This window comes from Cricetulus griseus, assembly GCF_003668045.3.
Source record: "Cricetulus griseus strain 17A/GY chromosome 1 unlocalized genomic scaffold, alternate assembly CriGri-PICRH-1.0 chr1_1, whole genome shotgun sequence".
Classification (NCBI taxonomy): Eukaryota; Metazoa; Chordata; class Mammalia; order Rodentia; family Cricetidae; genus Cricetulus; species Cricetulus griseus.
Window position 1 is genome coordinate 132,492,143 of NW_023276807.1, and position 27,136 is coordinate 132,519,278.

The 27,136-nt window shown below is 41.8% G+C and overlaps 1 protein-coding gene across 2 annotated transcripts in view; it reads right to left on the reverse strand.

The window, feature by feature from the left end:
- Nucleotides 1-486: 486 nt before the first annotated feature.
- The window catches only part of Smim14 (small integral membrane protein 14), a 38,394-nt gene continuing 11,744 nt past the window's right edge, over nucleotides 487-27,136 (reverse strand). For both annotated transcript variants that reach the window (XM_027390755.2, XM_027390756.2), the window contains exons 2-5: nucleotides 16,173-16,282; nucleotides 10,474-10,522; nucleotides 5,825-5,967; nucleotides 487-3,746 (exon numbers count right to left, since the gene is read on the reverse strand). In XM_027390755.2, the coding sequence (XP_027246556.1) occupies nucleotides 3,714-3,746; nucleotides 5,825-5,967; nucleotides 10,474-10,522; nucleotides 16,173-16,247 (300 nt within the window). In that variant the 5' untranslated portion in view covers nucleotides 16,248-16,282 and the 3' untranslated portion in view covers nucleotides 487-3,713. The remainder of the gene's footprint in view (nucleotides 3,747-5,824; nucleotides 5,968-10,473; nucleotides 10,523-16,172; nucleotides 16,283-27,136) is intronic.

The following is a 27,136-nucleotide window of genomic DNA, read 5'->3' on the forward strand; positions in this document are numbered from 1 at the left end:
TGTCTGCTCAGAAAAATATTGCTGCATATTACTCCCTCAAAGAAAATATGGGTCTCTTTGACCCATATTTTAGGAAGAAAAAGATAACCAAAGAAATGTACTGTAACTTCCTAGTGGTTCTTAGACCCTTTCCTTCTGAATACTGACCCCATACTTTTTGTTTTGTCTATTTTATAATTGTGACAAGTCTCCTGAATCCAAGGCTGGCTTCAAACTTGCTATGTCACAGGGTGACCTTGGACTCCTGATTCCCAAGGGCTGGGATTACAGAAGTGTGCCACCATGCCTCATTTCTGAAGTGTGTGTGATAAAACACAGCTTCATGCCTGAAGGCTCTATCAACTGAGCTTCATCCCAGTCTATTATGTAAATATCTTTCTTATTTCTCAGGAATATCTTAAAAGTTTTAACTAGAAACCCAGGATGTTAACACTTTACTAAGTAGAAGAGGTTTCTTTTCCCACAAAAGCCAAACAGAAAACAGTGTTACTAACATTTTCTATTTATTCATTAATAAAAAGTGCATAGTACAAGCCCTTTGCCCCATCCAAGTACTCAGTAAAAGATTAACAATAAATGCTAGATGGCACAGACTGATTTGTTTGGCATGATTTAAACATTTAGAAACAGTAAATTACATTTAGTACATCACATGACCATTTTTGCTTTTCACAAATAATCATTGGACATGTAACAAATACTCAGGGTTCTTCACTGAGAAGTGTTAAGACTGTTCCTATCTTCTATTGCAACAACAATATTTAAATCATTTGCTATCAACTCTCTTCAAGTTGAAGTTTTCTGTTTTAAATTGAGCTGGTCAAGCTTGAGCACAAAATCACCAAAAGGCAGACTTTCATTTAGAGTGACACGCTTTCACAATTCCTTTAAAAGTCTAAGATGTTAGTGAGTTTGTAAACACTATCACAGATACTAACAGAACCATGGGGCAGCCATCCTAAGTGGACACTCTGGGGAACCTTGCACACTGTAAAACTTAATAACCATGGGACAGTGTTTAGATACATGCTAAAACCTTTTGCTACCAACAGTCCCAATTTTAACCTGTCCCGTGTGAAAGACAGAAAAGCAAAATTACTAGTTTTTTGTAAAAACAGTATGGAATAACTCTCAAATGGACTCCAGACAGCACAAACGGCCCAAAGTGACAGGAATGTAAGCTTCCTCTTTTACTTTTGATAGTTTAAGAGAATTGAAGCTGCAGATCAAGTGAATGTTTGCAAGCCAAATAATGGTATAAAAATATGCTCAATTAAAACATGTAGAAGCTTCAAGAAGAGAATTTGTTATTAGTGAGTTTAATAATAATATTCTATGCAGAATACCACCATTTAAGGAATACAGAAAATTTTCCAAAGAAAACAAAATAACAAAGAATTAAAAAAAAAAAAAAAAAAAAAACCCAAGACCAAGTTTTCTCAAAGAAACTCATCTGTTAACAGGCATCGACATGTCTGGAATGGATTTTCCTTATATTTTTGGTTGTGAACCTAGCCTTTAATGGCTGAGCCATGTCTCCAGCCCTGGAAATTTCTATACAGTTGTGATCATACATACATCTGGTGAACATGTAACTAAGCCTTTTCTGTTTTGGAAAGTAAAATCTTTGAGGCTAAGGTACTTAGACACAGGAAGTGCATGTGATTGAAATGAACACCTAGAATAAGAATCCATATTGCCAGGTCTCTAAAAGAAGATGTTCTGTATCAACATTCTGTCCATTTTTTTTTAAACCAAGGTGAGGCAGACTTAATGAACACATCAGCTCTCCATCGGGTCTCGCTTCAGCAGGTTAGAAAACAGCCAGACTGTTGGAGTACGTGTGCAGACCCTTCACAGTTAAAGGGTGAGGATGGGAAAAGAAACACTGCAGGGATTTCACTCCATTTGATGCCATTCCAATTTTGTTCAGCTTTAAGTCCCTCATCCCGTCTTTCCTTTATGGGGCCATCTTATGGCAAGGTCTTCCCATGCAGCCCAACATGACCTGAACTTCACTACATAATTTAGTCTGGCCTCAAGACTGCCACCATATCTGGCTTTTATATTAAACTGGCTACCAGCTATGAAGCCACAGCAAAAGAGAAACCCTTCATTGACAATGCGGTGTTCATTTGTTTTTAACTTACCTGGGTTAAGTCACCCCATTACAAGCACAAGTACCTCAAAGGTGGTTCTATTATTTCAAGTGTTGAGGGCAAAACCAAGTGAGCCAGGAAGGACACCAGCAGCCAGTGTCACAGCACAGGACAAAGTGATGCCCTTAACCATGCTTATGGACCAGAGAGTAACCACCACATGGGGGAAATAACCAGTGTCACAGAGCCAGGTCACAGGCCTGTCAATGGTGCAATGATGGCCAAGTTTATTTAGTTCACACAAATAGTCTCAGATCTGTACAGTGACAGCCTAGACTGACCTGGGTGAGGAAATCTCTACATTGATAGCAAAATAGGTTCTGGCCCCAACAAATGGCAGCTACTTCCTAGACAAACATTCCAGGCCACCCATGCTTAAATACCACTATATTCAATGCTTTTTGAACTGAGGAGAAAATGCAACCTCTTACAAAATTTCAGTTTCTGGTGCTCCTTCCCACTCCAATACATCCCCATCCCATCACTAAACAGAATCGAGCTGAGAGGTGAGAATATTGTTTGCCATGTTCCTCCTTTCCCTGGGATAAACCAAGACCTCATATTAAAGGCTTCTTTTTCTTCATTAGTCAGAGGGCAACAAGACTCATTTTTTTTTTGTCAAATAAAAAAGGTGTGAAAGTAAGTAGGTAGGTATGAAAATGTCAATCCCATACACTATTGTAGGATTATATAATTTTAACAGGTATGCATTAGAATGGAAGAGAAGCTTGCTGAGAGGCATTCACTAAAAAACAAGATAGCCATGTTAGCCACATTAGCAGAGGATAGAGAGTGCACCCGGCAAAGGCAGACTCAACTCTTCCTTTCATGAGCCATGTAAGCTAGCGTACAGTGGCTTCCAATGACACCAAATGGACTTTAAACCAACTACCATATTAATCAATCGTGTTTATTTAAAGTATGTATTCTTAACATCAGAAATTTTTAATGGCAATTAATAAAAAAAAAAAACAGTAAAGAACCAGTTCACCTTTCCTATTCTAGCCACATAAGCCAGCTGCAACTCAGACCTCAGCTGTAGGCTCTAAGGGAAATAGTCTAAAAGCGTCACTGTCCCAAGAACTACAGAAAACTGCCACCCACAAATAAACTGCCAAGGTAAAGTAAATATAGTGTGGCTCTGTCATTCATACCAGATAACCCCAAATAAATACCTTATGAAAAAATTAAAATCTATTAAATCTACTAAAAACACTTAAATGCAGAAATCTCAATTTTCCTTCACTTGGGTCAGAAACCACCACGAACATTATGATCACGGTTCCAGGGACAACGAGTGGAATGTTTTAAGCTTAGGCCAACCAACAAGCCCTGTGGACTTTCCAATAGAATCATTTACTCAGGCATACCATAAATAAGGACTGTGGCAACACAGGAAGCAAAAGTCAGTTTGCAAGTGAAATTTCTAGAAGCTCATGAAAACAATACCATCCCAAATTGCAGGTGGAAAAGGAAAAAGTTAAGAGTACTCTGGTCATCTTCAGTCATTTGGTCGTGCACAGCATTTAACAATCTCTGCTTCCCACATCAACATTAGTCCACAGGAGGGGCGGGTGGGTCCTGTCCCTGGCATTAAAAAAGAATGGGTTAGGTGACTTTTAATGCATCTAATAAGTAAAAAAAGGAGCAGCACACCTGTTCTCCAGCCCCTTCATACCAAATTCATACCTGCCCTCGTGTGAACATAAGGTAAATACAGTGGTTTGTCAGTGTGTGCCCCCTTTTTGCATGTGGTATGGAAGAAAGGGAGGCTGCCTGCATTAGTGATGTGATTATCCCGGCCACCTTGATATAATGTCAATCCTCTCACTAATGTGATTGGCTGAGTGCAGTACGCCCACAACTAGAGACTTCCATTTCTCACTGGAATATTTATCAGAATGAAGCTTGGGCAACCATCTATAAGGGAAGCCCACCTTACAATGAAGCCTGTGGTAAGAAAAAAGAAACTAGCTATGCATGCACAAATACATGCATATATATATTTAGAATAGGTCTCTTGTATGTATGTAAGTTACAGTTGTGTACAAACATGTTCTGCTTTGGATTGTTAAACGTTCTCAACAATGAGCCTAACTGAACTTTTGGTGTGTTAACCAATACATCCATCTTTCTGTTGGTTTTTGCTACTTGCAATAGAAAGCATCTTAGTTAAAAGAAGGTAAAAGCTATGCCAAACCATATGGGCTGATGATGGTAGGAGGATCCTGAGTTTGTGGCCAGCTTGAGCTACAAAATGAGATCAGGGCTATCTGGGCCATATAGTGAGACTTTATCTCAAAAACAGAAAGAGAGAGGGAGAGTAAAGAATTGAGCTCTTAGGACTGCTGGGAAGACTTTATTTAATTACCCTGGCATGCTCTGTAAGGGTGAACAGCATTTCTACTGCAGTTTGGTTTTTTCTGTCCTTGCTTAGGATACAGAAACTATTGTTCCTAAGACAAGTAAGGCCCAGGGGGTGTGTCATCTGTGATGGCTTCTAAGTCAGGTTAAGTTGGATTTCTTTATCTCTAAACGTTGGAGAAACTGCTCCCTGACTCAAAAATAATAAAGATGTACACACAATGTAAGAAAAAAGGATAAGAAAGAAATATCTCATAAATGCAAGCTTTTTATGCACATTCCCCTTTCCAAGTAAAGTCTGCAGTACATTAAAGCTTTCTTTCCTTCCTTCCTTCCTCTTTCCCTCTCTCCCTTCTTAAGACAGACAGGGTCACATCATGCAGACTAGGCTGACCTTGAATTCAGAGACCAACTCTAGCTGACTCCAGGTGTTGGGATTAAAGGGTACACCTGCAATGAAAGCCTGTGTGTGCCAATGAAGCCATTCTTAGCTAACTCAAAATAGTGTGAATCTGCATCTGCTGTTCTACTGAAAGCTCCATGGTGCAGCCCAGTTCTCACTGAATACTTGCTTTCCTCTAATAAGTTCTAACATTAACAACAAAAGGCCTCAAAAAAAAAGCAGGTGTGTACCACCACACCCTGTTTATGAGGTACTGAGGAACCAATGCATGGCCTCATGCATGCCAGGCAAGCAGTTGACCAACCGAACCACATCCCCAGCCTGAAAAGTTTTTTGTTTATTATTTTTTTTTTCTGGATGCTGTGTCATTTTGTAGACACCCACCCCCCCTCCCCGAAATAGGATCTCAGTTTATAGTACAAGGTGGCCTAGAACTCACTAGGTAGGCTAGGCAGGCCTTGAATTTGTGGTAATCCTCCTGACCCACTCTCTCAAGTACAGGGGTTACAGATGAACCACACCAAGCTGTTTGTTTTGTATGTTTATCTCCAGGAAGGACAATTGGGAACTGAAAATTTTATTATGACTACACTGAAAGAATTCAGTGCAAGAATTAAGTCTTCCTGGGAGCTGGAGAGATGGCTCAGGGGTTAAGAGCACTGACTGCTCTTCCAGAGGTCCTGAGTTCAATTCCCAGCAACCACATGGTGGCTTACTACCATCTGGCATAAGGCATAAGATCTGGTGCCTTTTTTTGGTGTGCAGATAAACATGGAAACAGAATGTTATATACATAATAAATAAAATCTTTAAAAAAAAAAAGAATTAAGTCTTCCTTTGGATAAACAAACACCCCCATGCTACCCAGAAAAGATAAGTCATGATAAGTCATTCTTACACTGTGAGGACTTGATGGCTTCCCGGGGAGGCTGGAGCCTCTCAGATTAGGAGGCCTCAGTAAGAACAGGAGCACTGCAATCACCATCCAGGCCATCAGGATCACAGTAATGCTGACGCCACTGTCACTGGAGGGTCCTGGCACTGAAGACAAACAAGAGGAGCATGTGTAGCAAAACTGCACCCTGACCATAATATCGTGACATAAAGGTAAAAATTCTAATGTTTAAAAATCATATTGAGAAAAGCACTAATAACTTAGGGTATAGCTATAAACTAGTATGTTTAAATTTCCCTTTCCCTGAAGTGAAGAAATCTATAAGGTATAACTTACATTAGTCACAAACCAAATTACAGTAAAGACTTTGACTAGTCCAATAGTTCTTTACAATTTTATTTACTTTATATCATGGGTATGTGTGTATGTCTGTGTGTGGAGATGAGCATTGTGTACACAGATGCAGTGGAATCCAAACGAGTTGGGTTCCCAGAGCTGGAGCAATAAGCAGAGCCATCTGACATAGGTGCCTGGAACAGAACTCTGGTCCTCTGCAAGAGTATGCAGTGTGTGCCCTTAACCTGCCCAGCCGACACTCCATGGGCTACACACATGAACAGCTTTGCATTGATTGCAGAAGGTTCGTGGATTCTAGAAACCACAAATCTAAAGAAGCCAGATTAAGAATACCTATGGAGCTAGGGGGTGCTGATACATGCCTCTAATCCCAGCACTCCAGAGGCAGAGGCAGGCGATTTCTTTTTTTTCTCCCCCCCCCCCAACACACAGGGTATTTCTGTGGCTTGAGGCTGTCCTGGAACTAACTCATGTAGATCAAGCATGGCAGGTGATATCTATGAGTTCGAGACCAGCCTGGTCTATTCAGCGACTTGCAGGACAATGAGGACTACACAGAGAAACCCCATCTCAAAAACAATTATTCTTTATTTGTGTGTGGAGCACACATATGAGGGTGAGAGGGTGACTTTCAGGATCTGGTTCTGTCTTTCCTCCATGTGAGTCCCGGGGATTGAACTCAGGACACAATCCTTTATATCAGCTGAGCCATGGTACTTGAACTTTGTTGGGTCCTATTTTTCTTACACAGGGTCTATCCATCATCCATTATCATTAGGTCTCCAGGGTAGCCTGGGATGCCTCACATTCCTGATTTTCCTTTCCTTAACTCTCAGACAAGTATGAGTCATCACACCAGTAACAGGAACCTCTCTGCTCACCAGCCTAGCAGTAACCACTGCCTATGGATCTGACTCTGACCATGCGGGCTTGACCTTTGCTGGTGTGATCTGGCCCTACTTATCTAATCTTATTTTTTCTAGTTACTACATATTTTTGAGCCAATGTTTTCCGGGCCTGGCAGTACATCAGTAAGGCCTGTGACCCATGTCACAGATTCTGAGGCCCTGTGTCAGACCATCTGATTCAGGAGCAGCATACGGGTGTGGTCGAACATTTTTAAAAAAACCTTCCGAAATGAATATGATGTAATAGTAATTCAATACTACTCTGGCAGGGAACTATGCACACCCAGTCTTTCCAAAGCATCCCATATCCTCCACCCTGTCTGGCACGCATTCACATTCACTACCTCCCTCTTCCCTATAACAATCCCATTCTTTCTGCCACTGTCCTGCTGCCTTCTCCAAAGTATCATGGCATTTCTTAATCCAAGGAATGGCTTCCCAGTTTTCCTAATTAGGTGATCAAATTGCTGTTGCGGTCTTCCCAAGCTGGGGATCAAACCCAGGGCCTTGGATGCGCTGAGCAACTACTCAGCTCCAGTTGTTACCTAGGTCGTTAACTTTTTAGGAGCTGAGACCATCTTGTGGCTACTTGATTACTATCTTTTAGCTATTGAATCTTGGTGCCTTGGTTTCTTTATTTGTGAATGGTAAACAACTCCATCACCTCATAGGGTAGCAGTGAGCACAGACTGAAATAGGTAGGCCAAAAAAACAGAATGGTCAGCTACATAGTAGGTATTGGACAAACATCCACAATTGGACCAATCACAGTTCAGTAAAATGTAGATTCTGGTAGACATAATCCTTTAGTAGGATAAGACAATGAAGCAACAAAATCAAATACAAATTGCAGCAGGACAAAGAAACACAGCCCTTAGTGACTAACTGGATTGGTGGTAGTGGTGGGGAGAACAAGGGGAAGGAATAGGCAGCAAAATCCCTCTACCTGAAAATCTAAATAGGTCCAATTTTCTTGACCTTCAAGGCTTGATAAAGTTTTTTCTTCCTTCTTCCTCCCTTCTTCTTCTTCTTCTTCTTCTTCTTCTTCTTCTTCTTCTCCTCCTCCTCCTCCTCCTCCTCCTCCTCCTCCTCCTCCTCCTCCTCCTCCTCCTCCTCCTCTCCTCCTCCTCCTCCTCCTCCTCCTCTCCTCCTCCTCCCTCCTCCTCCTCTCTCCTCCTCCTCCTCCTCCTCCTCCTCCTCCTCCTCCTCCTCCTCCTCCTCCTCCTCTTCTTCTTCTTCTTCTTCTTCTTCGATTTATTTATTATGTATACAGTGTTCTTGTCTGCATGTGTCCCTGCTTGCACACCAGAAGAGGGCACCCGATCCCATTACAGATGGTTGTGAGCCACCATGTGGTTGCTGGGAATTGAACTCAGGACCTCTGGAAGAGCAGCCAGTGCTCTTAATCTCTGAGCCATCTCTCCTGCCCACAGTTTCTTCTGTTTTTAATTTTTCTTTTCTGAGTGCTGGTTAGACAAATTAGTCAAACCCTCTACCACCGAACTATATCCTTAGACTAATATTTGTTTGTGGGGAGGTAAGAAGATAATTTATGGGAGTCAGCTACCAGTTTCCAAGCTTATTTACTCTAAAGTCAATCGTATAGCTGGTCTCAGAACCATGGGTGCACATGAGGACTGCTGGAGGCGAGTTTGCTGTATAAGTCTTTGTGTCATTCTGACTGTCCTAGAACTCACTCTGTACATCAGACTGATCTTAAGCTCTTCTAGATCCACCTGCCTCTGCCTCTGCCTCCTAAGTGCTGGGATAAAGGTGGAGAGTGATTAAGGAATATACTTGATTCAGTCTACCTCTGAGCGCTTGCATACACAAACGCACAAGCACACACACAGAGATTAGCACCTGATACTAAATATAAACAACTAATCTATTAATGAATGTAATTTGGAGCTAGAAATGTAGGTCACAAGCAGAGTATTTGCCTAAGGTTAGAAAACTACTACCACACAATAAATGAAGGCAGTCAAAGCCTTCAGATGTGTGCAGGAGACTTCAGGATGGCCAAAGTATGCCTTTTGAATTTAAAAATTATTTTGAGCTTGAATCAGGTTAGAAATATCAAATCAAAGAAAAACTCCCACTTGGTAGTGGTAGCGCACGTCTTTAATCCCAGAACTCTGGAGGTAGAGGCAGGTGGATCTCTTTGAGGTCGAGGCCAGCCTTGTCTACAAAGTGTGTTCCAGAGCAGCCAAGGTTACATCGAAATGAGAGATTCCTATAAACATGTTATCTTGGTAATGACGAAATACGAATTCTTTACTGAAGACGGATATCTACAGTAGAATCTGAAAACTTCCTTCACAAATTCTCTCCCATGCATTTACCTTCCATACTTCCCCACCTTTGGGTGCTGGCAACTCCTTGGCCCTATCAGTCTCCCACAAACATCTTTTTAGCTGAAGAAGCTACAAAGAAAGAGTTATGTTGTTTTTTTTTTTCACCCAAGATCTTGCCATGTACCACAGGATAGCCTAGAATTCATCATTCTCTTGCCTTGGACTCCCATGTGGGATTTTAAGCATGCATTACCACCCATGACAGAAGAGCTATAAGTAAGTAGGTGGTAACTCTTCCTGAAGGAGCCTGTATTCCCACTTTAAGCAGCCAAAACAGTTTTGTTTTGTTTGTTTGTTTTTTTGACAGAGGGTTTCTCTGTGGCTTTGGAGGCTGTCCTGGACCAGGCTGGTCTTGAACTCACAGAGATCCACCTGCCTCTGCCTCCTGAGTGCTGGGATTAAAAGCATGCGCCGCCACCACCACCAGCAGCCAAAACATTTTTTGAGTATATTAAGCAAATATATAACCAAGAGCCACTCACCATAAAATAAACTAAGTCAGGCAAGATGGTAATCGTAGCACCTCAGGAGGTGGAGGCCACGCAATCAGATGTTCAAGGCCAGCCTGGGCTATCTAAAACTGTTTATTTCCACCCCCCCTTTAAATATTTATTTATTTATTATGTATATAGTGTTCTGCCTGCAAATATATTCCTGCATGCCAGAAGAGGGCACCAAATCTCCAGATTTTGGTGAGCCACTATGTGGTTGCTGGGAATTGAACTCAGGACCTCTGGAATAGCAGCCAGTACTCAACCTCAGAGCCATCTTTTCCCAGGAAACTGCTTTTCAAAAATTAAAATAATATGCTGGATGATGGTGGGGCATGCTTTTAATCTGAGCAGTACTCAGGAGACAGAGGCTGGAGGCCAGCCATTGTTCCAGGCTGTGGGGTGGGGGGGGAGAGAGAGGGAGGGAGAGAAATAGAGACAGAGAGAGAATAAAGAATTCAAAGGGAGAATACTGTGCTGACTCTTCCAGGCCCTTCCTTGTGCCCAGCCCCACCCTCCTGCTTCCCACTGGTACTTACACTCCCGGAGGCATTCTGTGTCTGTGCAGTAGGACTGGGACTGCCGAAGCTGCAGTGAGAGAAAAGGAGAGTTAGCTGCTGAGCCACCAACATGGGTTTGGGGCTGGGGGAGGGGTAGAACTCGGCACTGGAGCTAGCTCAGCATTCATGCAGCCCTGCATGTAATTCTTAGCACAACACAATAAATAAGCAAATCATGTTTGTTTGTTGTTGCCTTTATTTTTTTTTCCCGAGACAGGGTTTCTCTGTATTGCTTTGGAGGTTGCCCTGGAACTCGCTCTGTAGACCAGACTGGACTGGAACTCACAGAGATCTGCCTGCCCCAGCCTCCCGAGTGTTGGGATTAAAGGCATGCCACACCAATGCCACAATGCAAATCAGCAAATCAGTTTTTTAAAGATTAGACACATTTACTTTATGCCTCAGGCCCAACAGAGGTCAGCCCTGGGCGGGCATCAGGATCTGGAGTTACAGAGGTTTTAAGCTACCACGTGGGTGCTGGGAATTGAACCCCTGGTCTGGTCCTCTGGAAGAGCATTTGGTTTACTTAACCTTCTGAGCCACCTCTCCAGGCCCTTTATTTTTTTTGAGACAGGGTTTCATGTAGGCCAGGCTAGCCTCACTACACAGCAGAGGATGATCATAAACTCCTGATCCTCCCTGCTTTTACCTCCCAAAGGTTGGGATTACAGAAACTATAAAATTTGGCTTCATAATCATGAGATTATGTATTTAAAATATTTTAAAATCCATCAGTCAATCATGCAAGTCACATTATGAACGTTCAACTTATGTTAAGGTCTTTTAGTTGGTTGGGAAATGAAAACCTCACTAGAGATGACTGAATGGTAAACAGTGAAGAACATGGAATTTTTCAATTCAGTCTCATTATGAATGACACCCTCAGAGTAACAAGTCTTTTTCTGTTCCACTAGCCAGCTCCCAAATAATGACATGGAGACTTCTTATTAATTATGAAAGCTCATCCTATAGTTTAGGCTTGTTCCTAACTAGCTCTTATGACTTAAATTAACCCATTTATATTAATCTAAGTTCTATCATGTGGCATTACCTCTCTTCCATCTTGTACCTCCTATTTCTTCTCCATGTCTCCTGGCATCTCCTGTGCACCTAGATTCCTCCTCTTCTTCCTTCCTCTCTCCCTAGAAATCCCACCTATACCTCCTGCCTGTCTACTGGCTGTTCAGTTTTTTATTACACTGATCACAGCAATACACCTTCACACAGTGTACAAATATCCCACAACAGCCAAGTACAACTGTTTGTACAGCAACCTGCCGAACAACTCCTGAGCTGGCTAAGCATGGGCTCCACAGAATGACAAGCATCACCTTAAAGTCAAATGAGGCAACTTCTTCCTGGGGCAAGTTACTCTAAACTTCAGCTTATTCATCTACTAAAATGGGGACAAGAACACCACCTATTTATCAGGGTACCATTAGGGAATAGCATAGATGATACATGTGAATTGCAGTCACCATCCAATAAACACTCTTATTACTGTGCTGAACGAAGTCCAGTCTCATGAGTAGGACTGGAATTAACAATGAGCCATTCCGTAAGTTACTCTCTAAGATGATCAGTCTTGCTGAGTCCGCCTGGGAGCAAAAGATCATAACTAATGTAAAATTATGCTATATATCTTAATCCTCTGAATCCAAAAGGAATCATCCAAGTGTGCTAAGATTATTACTACAAGGGGAAACAAGACTAAAAGACTCAAAACAGACTCAAACTTTTCCCTGTGCATGTTTTTTGTTTAAATTTTGTTTTTTCTAATATGTAACATACAAATTCACTAAAAATTTAAAAGTACAATGTAAATCTCCCATTCTCTCAATATACTAGCCCCCCCAAGTAATCATTTTTTCTTTATTCTTAGAGGTGAATATGTTCTTTAAAACATCAGGCAGGGGAGATATCTCAGTGGGTAAAATAGCTGCCACATCAGCAGAAGATCTGAGTTTAAGTTCTCAGAAATCACATCCAGGTGTGGTAGGTAGCGTGCATCTGTAATCCCAGTACTCCTATAGTAAAGAATATCTGTCTGTCTGTCTGTCTAACTATGTGGTGATATCTTGCTTGTACAAATAAAGTTCAGCCAGTAGAACATGAGACTCAATCTCAGGATTGTGGTTTTGTACCCCATGTTGGGTGCTGAAATGTAAATGGAGTTAATAGGTCTAAATAATAAAAACCTGGAGTCAGATATAGAGGAAAATGCTGAGAGATTAGAGAGCAGGAGCAAGCCTAAGACACCTTTACCTCATTAGTTTCCCAGCAGAAAAGAGAACCACTTCCTGTTTCTTCCTGCTTATATCCCTTCTCTGCCCAGCCATCTTACTTCCTGTCTGTGTCCAGCCACATCATTTCCTGTCTGTCTGTACAGGCCTCCAGGTCTCTATAGTTAGATAGTGTCAGCTTCATCCTGGGATCTTCAAACAGCTCCTCCCTCTCTCCCTCCCTCCCTCCCTCCCTTCTTTTCTGAGATGAGCCAAGAGATTCCCTGGAAGCCTGCAAGTCAACTAGCCTCAGGTACACAATGGGGAACAACAAAGAAATCCTGCTGAAATGTAGACCAGCTGGCCTCAAACTCATGGAGATTCACCTGACTTTGCATCCCAAGTTCTGGGATTAAAGGTGTATGTGTTACCAGGTCACTTTTACAGATATGTTTTTAGGTATCATGCACCAAGTCCCAAGAGCACGTCCTATTGCTGCAGGCTTCTAACACCAGACCTCTGCTGCAGCCACTTAGGTTGCTGCCTTTGCTTTGGGCTTTAACTGCTGAATTGCTTTAGCACATGGAAGCTACTGCAGCCCTTGGATTCTGCTAACAATGAGCTGTGGTGATGACAGCAGCAAGCAGCAGCAGGTAGTGCCTGCTAGTGTGACAGCTATCAAACGGACCCATTTCACTGAGCCAGCAACCTTTCTCTTCCTCACCGCTTCACAGCCACTCCAGCTTTGTTATCACCTTGGCTTCCCTCCTGGTACTTAACATCCAAGGAGGAGCATTCCCACTGTCTTTTCTTAGAAAGGAATTCTAATTTTAGCCTGATGACTGAGGCCTACAGCAATCTTTGTATCCCACAGAAGGGAGAGACAATGGGTCCTGCTCTTCAGCAGACACATATATCTTTGTGTTCACTGAAATTCCAAGTTTGGCTTGGGAATTTAAATTTTCTTAGATTTATTGGTTGATTGTATGTGTAGGTGCTTGACTATGTACACTGTTTGCATGCAGTGTCTGTATTGGATCCCCTGGAACTGAAGTGAGCTGCCATCTGGACATTGGAAATTGAGCCAGGTGCTCTGGAAAAGAAGGCAGTACTCTTAACTCTAAGTCACCCCCTTCCTCTTTAAAAATTTGTTTGTGTGTCTGTATGCGAGCATGCCATGTGTGGGTGAACTTGGAGGCCAGAAGAGGGCGCTGGATTCCCTGTTGTTGTATATGAGGTGGTTGTGTACTGCCTGATGTGTGTGCTGGGAACCAACCTCAAGTGTTGTAGATGAGTAAGCCCTCTTAACTGAGCCATTTCCCCAGCCCACTTCTGAAGTCATCCCGAGGCTCTTGTTACATGGGTATGTCAATGAGTCAAATATTCGATCTTTAAAAAAAGGTTTCTCAAAACACTCATATTTTCTCTTCATTCCTTCTTTTTCTTCATTTATGTCTGGCCCTAACATTTCAAAAGTCTTGTCTTTCAATCTCTCTTATTTCTTCTTTCACCTAATCAAGTTTGTTGCTGATCTTGCTATCTGATTTCATGAGCTGTTCATTCTGAAGATTTCTGTTCGGGTGTCTAACAATTCCCCCTCTTCATTGTGCAGACAAAATCTCTTAACTTGAACTGCCTATATTTTCTTTTAATGCAGTGAGCCATTTATTTAAATAATCTTTAAGGCACTGGGCTTTTAAAAGTAACACCATTGATTCTCTGCTCCACCAGGCATCATCTTTGATGATTCTGGAATCATTTATAAACTCCAGGTTTATATTTTTCCTTTTCTTATATTTCTATCTTGGGAATTATCTGCTGGATGAACATCTCCTACATTTCCCTGACTCTGTGTCCTGAGGTTTGAGTCCCAGGCTTGATCCAGAGAGGATTTCTTCACTCATGGCATACTATTTATGACTAACCACTTCCACATCTTCATGCACCCTGACCTAGAACCTGAGCTAAGACTAGATGCCAGCAGTATGGATGAGGGTCACATGCATACAACCAGGCAAGGGAAGGGACAGACACTCCCCCCTCTTTTTTTCTTTTTTGAGACAGAGTTTCTCTGTGGCTTTGGAGGCTGTCCTGGAACTAGCTCTGTAGACCAGGCTGGTCTCGAACTCACAGAGATCCGACTGCCTAAATAGCTCAGCAGCAAAGTGGGTGTTGCCTAGTGTTCATGAGGCCCTAGGTAGGATCCCTAATACTTAAAAAAAAAAAAGTACAAAAGTACTTTATTATTATTATTGGTTTTTGAGACAGGGTTTCTCTGTATTGCTTTGGAGCCTGTCCTGGCACTCACTCTGTAGACCAGGCTGTCCTCAAACTCACAGAGATCCACCTACCTTTGCCTCCTGAGTGCTTTGACTAAAGGCATGCACCACCAATGCCTGGCCAAAAGTAATTTATTATTAATAATTGTCAAGTTTATCCTTTTATACTAAAATATATATACTATATAAGCAGTATCAGTTATAAGCTTATGAACTAAGAAAGTCTTAGTTACACAGGGTTTCTCTGTGTAACAGTCCTGGTTGTCCTGAAACTCACTCTGTAGATGAGGCTGACCTCAAACTCAGAGATCTGCCTGCCTCTAACTGCTGAGTGCTGGGATTAAAGGTGTGCACCACCACGGCTCAGCTAAAAAAAAATTTATTTCTACAACAACTTATTAGATCTAGAAACTCTTTCTAGGAGACTTACTCTCTGATCTATATTGGAGGATTGAACTGTGTATATCAGAAAGGATCCACGGTTTCACAGGAGCTTGGTAGACAAACTCCACATAACTAAAAACAATGATCTGTTCCAACATGAATACAACAGGCTCAGCATGATTGTGGTTAACTAACCAAAATGCCAAATGCCTTAAATAAACATACAGAAGTAAAGAAAATAATCGTTTGTCTCTAACAAAACAAGTGCTGGCAAGTGTTTTATAATTATGTCTTACTTCACCAGGGAGTTGCCATTATCAAATATTTTTTTTTTTTTAGTGACTATCTGGATAAAATTCTCTATTAACCTCTGTGTTGGTTGGTTTTTTTGTCTACTACACAGAAATGAGGGTTCTCTGGGAAGGAAGGGGGAATTTAAACTGAGACTATGTCTCTATCACATTGGCCTGTGATGTGATGTGAGCAATCCTCTGGGGCATTTTCTTGGTTACTGATTGATGTGAGAGGGCCCAACCCACTGTGGGCAGTGCCACCCCTGGGCTGTGGTCCTGGGTTGTTAAGAAAACAGGCTACGCAAGCCATGCGGGACATGTGATTAAGCAATGTTCCTCGGTGGCCTCTCCTTCAGTTCCTGCCTTGAGCTCCTTCCTTCCCTGACTTCCCTTCAGGAGGGAAGGCTGTTATGACCTACCACCATAATAGAAACCTATCAGAGACAGACACTGCTCTCACAGCCCGGGAAGCATACAGATCAGTTCTGTGCTCATCTCACCAGATTGATCAGTCTTCTCATCGCATGTTCATGAGAGCAAATGCATTCACAGGGATCAAATCCACCTTCAGCCATGGTTACCCAGCTTGATCTTACTCAACTATTTAAATCTAGGAAGAAAGAAAAAAATAGTTAAGAGTACAGTCGCATTTCTCTTCAGTTATGAAAAATTCATATACTGCATGGATTCATGTTTACTTAAGCTATGTGGAATCCATATTAACTAATGGCATATACCTTATGAAACTATTCCTACTATATAGTGACTACTATATAGTAGTATATAATTCACAAGAATTATAAACCTCTATAAACTACTGGCTCCTTCTGCTGCCAGCCCAACATTCTGTAAAGTAAGTATCTTTGTGTCCTCTAACTCTACCTGCCTCTGATGTTATGGCCTATTTTACTTAATTCCTAAACTTTATTTGCTACTGAAATAAAAATTTAAATGTTAAAGCAATCTTTATGCTATCAAGAAAGTAGATTGTTTGAGTATGGTGACACATGCCTATGAGGCTGCAGAAAATGTAAAACCAGCCTAACTACACAAGTCTGAAGCTAGCCTAGGCAACATAATTAGAAAGGGGGAGTGGGAATACAGAGAGATGGCCCAGTAGTTAGGAGCACTTGTGACTCTCCTACAGGACCCAAGTTCAATTCCAAACACCCACATTGGGCAGCTCAAAAGTGTCTGAAATTCCAGTTGAGGGGCAGGGTCCAACACCCTCTTCTAGACTCTATATACTACTGCTTGCATGTGGCACATATAAACTCATGCAAATACACATATATAAAATTTTTTTAAAAAAAAGGAATAATCTGGCCGGGCGTTGATGGCGCACGCCTTTAATCCCAGCACTCGGGAGGCAGAGGCAGGTGGATCTGTTAGGCCAGCCTGGTCTCCAGAGCGAGTGCCAGGATAGGCTCCAAAGCTACAGACAAACCCCTGTCTCGAAAAACCAAAAAAGAAAGAAAGAAACATAAATATTTGGAAGGAAGTTTGACAAGTCCATTTAGCAAAACAACAGTAGCAGGTTCCCCATAGGTTCTATAATCTCCGTTGTCAAGGCTTCAATGTAATCCTGGTACAGAAGGAGAGAGGAGGAAGAGAAACCGTGTAGACATGGTGCTCTTTGAATAGGCCAGTGCTAACAAAGCATGCCATAGAAATAAATAGGGTCTGATCACAGCATATGAAATGGGACAATGATGAATTATTCCATAAATGGTGTTAGGAAAGCTGGCTTCCTATCTCCAACTCATAGCTCAAGTGATTTAAAGTTAAAAAAAAAAAATTACAACAGTGTCTACAAACTGACCCATGTGTAATTCATAACTGGGAAACATGTAGAAAGACAGAAAACAAAGAAGTCGTTAAAAAAAAAAGGAGGAGGGAAGGAATGAAGAAAGGAAAGAAGAAATAAAGGAAGAAGACTACCAACAACCTAACCAGTATGAAAATAGACATCTTAGAGCCGGATGGTGGTGGTGCACACCTTTACTCCCAACACTTGGGACACAGAAGTGAATCTGTGAGTTCAAGGCCAGCCTGGTTTACATACAGAGCAAGTTCCAGGACACAGAGAAACCCTGTCTCAACACCTCGACCACCACAAAAAAGAAAATAGCAACCTAACAAAAATGAGCAAAGAACATGCCATAAGTCAATAGGCAAATTCAAAACAGAAAAAAGTGTAACAAAAAGGACATCAATTTCACACATCAAAAAACTAGTATCCAGGTTCTAGTGGCGCACAACTTTAATCCCAGCACTTGGGAGACAGTCGTGATCTCTGTGAGTTTGAAACCAGCCCAGGTCTACAAAATGAGTTCGAGGACAGGCTCCAAAGCCACAGAGAAACCCTGCCTCAAAAACCAAACAACAATGGTGCTGGAGAGATGGCTCAGTGATTAAGAGCACTGGCTGCTCTTCCAGAGGACCCAGGTTCAATTGCCAGCACCCACGTGGCAGCTCACAACTGTCTAACGCCAGCTCCCGGAGTTTTGATATCTTTACACAGACATGCATGCAGGCAAAACACCAATGAACATAAAAATATTTTTAAAACTTAGTAAAATTAGCCGGGCGTTGGTGGCGCACGCCTTTAATCCCAGCACTCGGGAGACAGAGGCAGGCGGATCTCTGTGAGTTCGAGAACAGCCTGGTCTACAAAAGCTAGTTCCAGGACGGCCTCCAAAGCCACAGAGAAAGCCTGTCTCAAAAAACCAAAAAAAAAAAAAAAACTTAGTAAAATTAACTTCATTGCTTTGTAATTACATATCCAAGTGTGTCACTTGGAGAATGAGCCAGGACCTCACCCTGTATAAAGATATATATTCCTAGGCTCAAAACAGGAAAAACTTTGTATAAAAATATTCACTTAAATGTTCTGAAAGCCCAAAATGGTAGTCTAAAATGCCTATCAGTGTGGTTCTGAGTAAATGAGAAATAGTATGACTATAGGAACAATATATAGCTTTTATAAATAATTACATCTCAGTGTGGGGATTTGAGAGATTAAGAGTAGGTACTACTCTTACAGAGAACCCTAGTTCAATTCCCAGTACCCATGTTGGGTGGTGCATAACTGGAACTCCAGCTCCAGGGGAGCTGACACCCTCTTATGAACTATGTGGATACTCACACTCATGTAAACACATCCACACAGACATAATTTAAAATAACAGAAATAAATCTTTTAAAATATATGCACGTGTGGATGTCAGAGGGGAATTTGTTAGAGTTGGTTCTCTCCTTTCATCATGTGGGTTCTAGAGATGGAACTACATTAGCCTTTACCCCACTGAACCATCTCACTGGCTGATCTGAAGACATGTCTAAGCTGTCCTGAAATCAAGCTGTGGACACTGTGCAAGCTGTTTCTCATCAAGTACCTTTCCATCTAAGCCCTGTTTGTAGGAATGAAGTAGAAGTAGAGGTGCTTGCAGGCTCCCTCCAAAAGCTACGAGCACTATGTACAAACTCTGGCTCATTTACATTGTCTGGAGCCACTCTGGATCCACACCTTTAAAAGGGGGGGGCATTTCAGCCTTCTCCTTAATGAACTGTGTGCAACAGAAATAGAAAACTCAAAATAAATACAATCTACATTTATAGGTAGATTAAATTTGTCCCTCCTATTGTGCTGGTGTGGACTTAACCTATGCCCTGTAACAATACTAGCCTTTCCTTCCTCCGGGCTGAATATTCTTCAACCAACGATGTGTTGGCTAATATTTTTTGTTTGCTCCAGACAGGGTCTTCTGTAGCCAAGGCTAGTCTGTTACTTGACATACAGGTCAGACTGTCAACTCCAACCTTTCTGCCTTACTTCCCAAGTCCTGGGATTATAGGTGGGATCACATCCACCTTCACTAAGATGGTCTGAAAATGAAATTCAAATACCAAAATGCAATCCTAGCTCCCAGGAGGTGAGGCAGGCAATCTCTGTGAGTTTGAGGCCAGCCTGGCACTAGCAGGGGAAAAGACAGACTTGGTTCTGTCCTGGACAATCTATCCCAAGTATAAACAAGCTCTCAAGTCGGCCTTTATTTAACAAAATTTAATTTGGCCTGCCTCTCCTCCCAAAGACTCCATCTCAGTCACCACCTCTCTCAACAGCTCCCTCACTGCTTCAAGTCACAGCACTCACTGAAGAAATATTTAGGATTTTTTTTTAAAGATTTATTTGTATAGTGCCAAGCATTGGTGCTGCACGCCTTTAATCCCAGCACTTGGAGGCAGAGGCAGGCGGATCTCTGTGAGTTTGAGGCCAGAGTGAGTGCCAGGATAGGCTCCAAAGCTACACAGAGAAACCCTGTGTGTGGGGGTTATATGTATGAGTGCTCTATCAACTTTATGCCAGAAGTGGGCATCAAATCCCACTACAAGAGTGAACCACCATGTGTTTGCTGGGAATTGAACTCAGGATCTCCATAAGTGCAGCTATAACCACTGAGCCATCTCTCCAGCCCTATGGAATTCTTGACAATGTTTATAACTTTATGTGCCAGGATAAACAGACTGGGGTCTTAATTTATGCTCATTGCGATTAGCTTCTATAGATGAGAACAAACATTTCTAAGCCAGGACACTCCTTAACAGTACTATATACTTCTATAGAACTTTCTACCAGTAAACAAGCTATTTTCAGTTTTATCCCATTTCACTTTATAGTTCCCATCTTAAAATAACCTCTTTTTTCTTTTTTCTTTTTCTTTTTTTTTTTTTTTTTGGGCCAGGTGTGGTGGCTCACACCTTTAATCACAGCACTCTGGAGGCAGAGGCAGGAAGATCTCTGTGAGTTCAAGGCCAGCCTGGACTACAAAGTGAATTCTAGACAGCTAGGGTTGTTAACACTGAGAAACCCTGTCAGAAAAAAAAAAAAGTGCTTTTTTCTTTCTTTTTTAGTAGAAATGACAGTGTTGGTGAGGAAACAGGAGTGTCAACATGCAACTGAAACTGAACAATGCAACAATTTTCACTTCACATTTGCTTCAGAGACATTAAGAAGCTGCACTATGCTGGGCAGGACTAACAAGACCACTGAGTCAGATGCTGGGACTCAGCCTCAAAGAGGCCTTTGATGGAGGCGTTTAACACTGCTTTTTGACCTTTCCTGTTAAAGCTGCTTGCCTCTTTAGCAGACATCCTTGAAGTTAGGGCAACAATGTCAAAGGAATGGGCCTAATCCTTGGGCACACAACCAGCTTCACCACTTGTTTCCCAAAAATGTGCAAACAAGGAGCTGGGGCTGCAGCTCCATTGATAGGGGGCTTGCCTAGCACACAGTGTTTGATCTCCAGAACGTCATAAATAGGGAGGGCATGGTGGCACATGCCTGTAAATGCTGGCACTCTGCAGGACTATCAGAAACTCGAGGTCATCTTGATTTGAGATGCAAGCAGTCACAAAAGACTTAAATCAGCCTTAAATCAGCTGGGCAGTGGTGGTGCCTTTAATCCTAGCACTTGGGAGGCAAAGGCAAGTGAATCTCTGTGAGTTCGAGACTAGCCTACAAGAGTTAAGTTCCAGGGCAGCCTCCAAAGCCACAGAGAAACCCTGTCTCGAAAAACCAAAAAACAAAACAAAAAAACAAAAAACAAATCAAGATAATCTAGGGAAGTTGAAGAAATTTCACATGAGCATAAATAAAAATGGCTCTGAGAAGACAATGAAATCAGGTAATGGCTTCCTCAAAGTCCCTACTCTCAATTTTAAGCATTTAACTTACAATGTCAGTAATTTCCTAATGAAGTTAGTATTTGTGACAGCAATCTGACTATAGTATCTGATAAACAGTTTATGTGATATAAAGGAAAAATTGGGTATACACAGCAAGCTCTCAAGCCCACCTACTCATAGACAACCCGTTGTAAAGGAAAAGCAGCAAAATGATGTTGGCTGTCTGTCAAGAAGCCAAAGCAATCCCCACTGTTGCAGAGCTGATCAGTCCCTCTCAACTAAGACTTCTATCAGTAACATTGGACAAGAGTCGGTAGAATCATGCTATTTCTGTATCTAGTGAAGAAATTTTCCAGTGTTGTCAATCAATTTACAATCTACCACTAGAAACAAATACTCAGGTCTGGTATGTGGGTTCAATTTGCCTAATTTCACAGAGTGAGTTCCAGGTTAGCCAGGGCTACATGGTGAGATTCTTCTCAAAATAACTTTTAGAGCAGAGCCTGTGGCTCAAGGAAGGCGTAGCTCCAGCTACCTGAGAAGCTGAAACAGGAAGATTCCAGGTCAAGGACTTGTCTGGTCAAAGCCAGCCTGGTCAATTTAGTGGGAAAAAGATGCACTCAGTTCCAAAACCTCCACATGACTGCAACTTAAGATTTTCCTTAATGTTTTAGACTTTATTCTAAAAATATACACCATTATTTAACCTTTCTTTTGTCAATCCCTAGTTTACTTTCTTCAATAAATGTCTGCTTCCCTGCTCCTCCTGAGACAAATCTTGAGCTGACAACCAAGGCTACACAGAGAAACCCTGTTTTGAAAAACCAAAAGAGAGAAAGAAACATGGAGACTTTCCGTTTCCTCTTTAAAAAGTTGGAAATTTCTCTGTTCAATGTGAAATTCTTGTGGTTGAGGCCTTGAAACTAAATTGGAAGAGAGGAGAGGGGTATTACTGGAATAATCTTTGTGGTCATTGTTCCAGTGTTCAGATAATGATTCTCCCCTCATTTCCTATATATTTTACTCTTTGAATCAAATTATATTTTGACATGTTCATATAGGTGTTCATATTTACACATACATATGAATGAAAGATATTACTGAAAAACCAAATGTTCGGTGGTTGGAGAGATGGTTCCGTGGTTAAGAGCACTTGCTGCTCTTTCAGAGGACCAACGTTTGGTTTCTATCACCCACACAAGCAGCTTCTAACTCCAGCTACAAGGGATTTGATGCCCATTTTTGGTCTCTTGACATTCATCTTACACACACACACACACACACACACACAATACAAGTAAAATAAATCTTTTTTTTTTATAATGCTGGGCTGATGATAGGCTAGAAAGGTAATGGTGCCTGCTACCAAGCCTGGTGCCCTGAGTTCAATTCATGAGAACCACATGGTAGAAGGAGAGAACTGACTCCTGCAAGGTGTCCTTTGAACTCCATGACATGTACCAGAGTGTGTACACGTTCATGCACACATACAATATTTAAAAATTTTAAAACAATAAGCACTATATGGTAAGCCACTCTGCCACAATAATAAATGAAGGATACTTGTCTATGGAGAGAGAAATACAAACAACCCTAAACCTTAGGGATTTTTTGTTTTGCCTTTTGGTTTCTCTGTGTAGCCTTGGCTGTCCTAGAATTTGCTCTGTAGACCATGCTGGCTTCAAACTCACATAGATTCACCAGTCTCTGCCTCCTGAGTGCTGGGATCAAAGGGGTGCACCACCACACCCAGACTATCTTGTTATTTAAAAGCACCCTATAATTGGTTACCTATGAGCTATGTGCCAAGGGTAGAGAAACAGTGATACTTCTCACTGTACAGATTAATTTCCTCTGATATAAGAGAGAGAACAGTATAAACCTAATCCGAATTACTTGAGGTAAGGACCACTTGAGCCCAGGAGCCCTGTGCTAGTCTAGACAGAACAAGATCCTGTCTCTTAAACCTCTTGTCTTCTGAATTTATTTACATGTGTATGCTCTAAAGGTTCCAGTTTTACCTTTTTAAAAGACGTGTGTGTGTGTGCATATGTGTGTGCATAGGCCATAAGAGGGCATTGGGTATCCTAATATTCTCTGTTTAATCCATTTGAGAATCACTCCCTGAATCTCGGTTGCAATTTCTCTGCTAGGTTGGAAGCCAGCAAGTGACAGCAATAATTTGCCTCTGACACATGCCAGATGCCGAGTTTATCACACGAGTGCTGGTGTTTGAACTCCATCTCCATGACTGTGCAACAAGTACTGTTAACTGCTGAGTTGTCTCAAGTCCCCCTATTATTACTGTGTGGATTGAGCCCAGGCACTTGTGTTATGTACTACTAAGCTACAGCACCAGAACTTAGAAGGGAACTTTCTCTTACTAGAGCCATTATCTCTAGGGATAACTACTTCTCAATTTATCTATCTTTTTTTGGGGGGGGAAGGGGAGATAGAGGCTTTTTGCGACAGGTTTTCTCTCTGCAGCCTAGGCTGTATGAAACTCACTCTGTAGACCAAGCTGGCCTTGAATTTATAAAGATTGCCTGACTCTGCCTCCCCAAGTGCTGGGATTAAAGGAGTAAGTGCTGGGATTAAAGGAGTGCACCACTTATAGTGTCTTATTTCATAGCTCAGGCTGGACTAGAACTCATTATGGAACCTCATACTTGTGGCTATCATGTCTCAGATTCCATGTGCTGGGATTATGAGCGTGAACCACCAGTGATTAAGAGCTTACTGGTCTTTCAGAGGACCTGAATTTGGTTCCCAGCATCCACAACTCACAGCCACATGTAAGCTGTTTCTAAGGACCTAATGCCCTCTTCTGATTTCGACTAGGCACACACACATATATATATACACACAGAAATAAACAGCAAATATTAACAAGTGTGAATCTGGTTCTCTGTTATGGAATATTATTTTAACTGGGCAAAGATGTGTTACATGTGTTTATGCTGCAGAATATTACTTTAACTGTGTTAAGGTGAGCTATTTTTTTAAAAGATTTTATTTATTTATTATGTATACAACATTCTGCTTCTGTGTATATCTGCACACCAGTAGAGGCACCAGCTCTCATTATGGATGGTTGTGAGCCACCAAGATATATAGAAGTAACAAAGGTAATAGGCCCTGAAAGAAAGGGCAGATAAAGGCAAACAGGTTAATTTAAATTTAAAAAGCTAGTCAGAAACATGCCTAAACTAGACTGAGCATTAAAAACCAGTACGTCTTCAGTGACATGATTTGGGAGCTGTTAGTGGCCTAAAAGAAAAGCCTGACACGCTTCTCAAAGTGTTTTATGAGCCATGGGCCTTTTTTTTCTTCTTTATTAAAAATTTTGAGCTATGATAGCACAGCTAACATGAATTTCATTTCCTTCTTTACAATGTCAGACAGAAAACCTATTCATGGCACAGAGTTTACCGACATCAGCATTTTTTTTTCTTTCCTTATGAAATTGAGAATTTCTAACTTTACATCTTCTTGGCATTTCCAATCGTCAAGATCACTCTCTTGCATTCAGGCCTGCTATTAAAGCCAAATACCGTTTTTGTTTTTGTTTTTGTTTTTTAACAAAAGCACTAAGACTCTGTGAGTTGGGATAAGTATATGGTGAATATGTGCCTAACAAGCAAGTAGCATATACAGTGTGGATACACTGAAGCAAAGGGATGATTCATCTCTTGTGTGGGGTGGAAAAGGAAGGTGTGAGGTTGAAATGAGTTATTATTCAGAGTGACGGAAAAAAACTGGCTCAGTGGTAGAACAATGGCACTGAATGATGTATAGTACATGACTACCAGACTGTTTAGTTCTAGAATTTACTACCTAATATGCTCACACTCAGCCCCATCGTGTTTTGGGGCAGAATCTCTAGTTTATGTCACACTCTGTACTCCAGCTCTAGGTCAGAGGTTCTCCTGTCGCTTACCTCCCATTCTGCCTTAGGAGTGTTGAGATTACAGATGTGTACCACTCATCCAACATTTTTTCAAAGGTTCTGGTGTTCAAACTTGGGACATCAAGCTAGCACATGGTTGAGACCTTGCCTATAATCCCAGCACTTGAGAAGCAGAAGCAAACAGCTCTTTGTTCAAGCAAGTTTTAGGCCAGTCAAGCGCTACATAATGAGAACCTTGTCTCAAAAAATAGTGAGGGTGGGTGGGTGTGGGGCTAGGCTGGAGATGCAGACAAGGGGAAAGAGTGCTTGCTCAGCAAGCACTCACAAGGCCTAGTTTTGGTCCTCAGCATAGCACAACACTGGGAAGGCTGGGATGGAGATGGGTTCTTGCAGAGGACCTGACATCTGTTCTCAGCACGGGGTCAGGCAGCTCATAACTGCCTGTAAATCTAGCTACTGGGATCAGATGGTCTCTTCCAGATACTGAGGGTTCCTGCACTCACACAACCACACATAACTATGATTGAGGAAGATGGACCTCTGACTTTCACAGGCATCCACATACAGACAAAAGAAGTGCATGATCATCTCTGGCTACACAGTGAATTTGAGGACAGCTTGAGCTACTGCTATCTCAAGAAAACTGGTTCAGTTATGAAAGCAGTTTTATCACATTCAAAAGTCTTGTATATACAGACCTTGGAGAGGAAGTCACAGTATGAATGCCAGAAGAGGCCTCAGTCTCCAGTAGACACTGAACCAATTATGCAAATTACAGCTGTTTCACGATTACAAAGACAACTTCAGAATGCTACAAAAATTAGACGGCTAACCCATTACTTAATGACGATTCTGAACAGCAGCAGCATCTCTGCTGGGAAACAGGCAAGGAAAAGGCACAAAGACTCATGCTGAGGCTTGCGCACTACTTGTTGCAAACTGCTAAAGCTGTACCAAAACCATTTCAATCATCCAGGAAATAAACCCATCATATACATAAAATGTCAACTAACTGTTATCTGCCATCGAGCCTGACAAACAGGATTCAATCCCCAGAGCCCATATTGTGGAGGAATTCTATCCAACAAGTTGTCCTAACTTAAACAAACACTTTAAGCACAACTTAAAGAAAAAAATTAATATTCTTACCTTTTGTTTCTAGCCTGGCTGTCCTAGAACTCAAATTCAAGAGACCTGCCTGTTTCTGGCTCTGGAACTGAGACTAAAGCCATGCACCCACACGCCCAGTATTACATTCTTACATTTTAAAAAGACCAAAAATGCAGGGTTGTGTTGGTACACACCTTTAATCCTACACTTGGAGGCAGAGGCAGTCAGATCTATGTGAGTTCAAGGTCTGCCTCATCTACAGAGTGAGTTCCAGAACAGCCAACCAGGGCTACAGAGAAACCCTGTCTTAGGGAAAAGAAAAAAAAAAAAACCCAGCAGGGCATTGGTGGTGCATGCCTTTAATCTTAGCACTCGGGAGGCAGAGGCAGGCGGATCTCTGTGAGTTGGAGGCCAGCCTGGTCTCCAGAGCGAGTGCCAGGATAGGCTCCAAAGCTATACAGAGAAACCCTGTCTCAAAAACAAACAAAAAAAAAAAAAAAAAAAAGAAAAAAAGAAGAAACAACAGGCATGGTGGCTGAGAAGGCTGTTGGAAGGAGCACTGTGTAGCAAGGTTCAGAGTAAAGATTACCAATTTTCAGGTACATAGTCACAAAGGGCAACTTTACAAGTGGTTCTATCACAGCAATTCTCTCCCACTTTAAGACAGGGTCTCACTATGCAGTCTTGGTTGACTTAGAACTTATTATGTAACGCCAGGCTGGTCTCACACTTACAGAGATGCACTTGCCTCTGCCT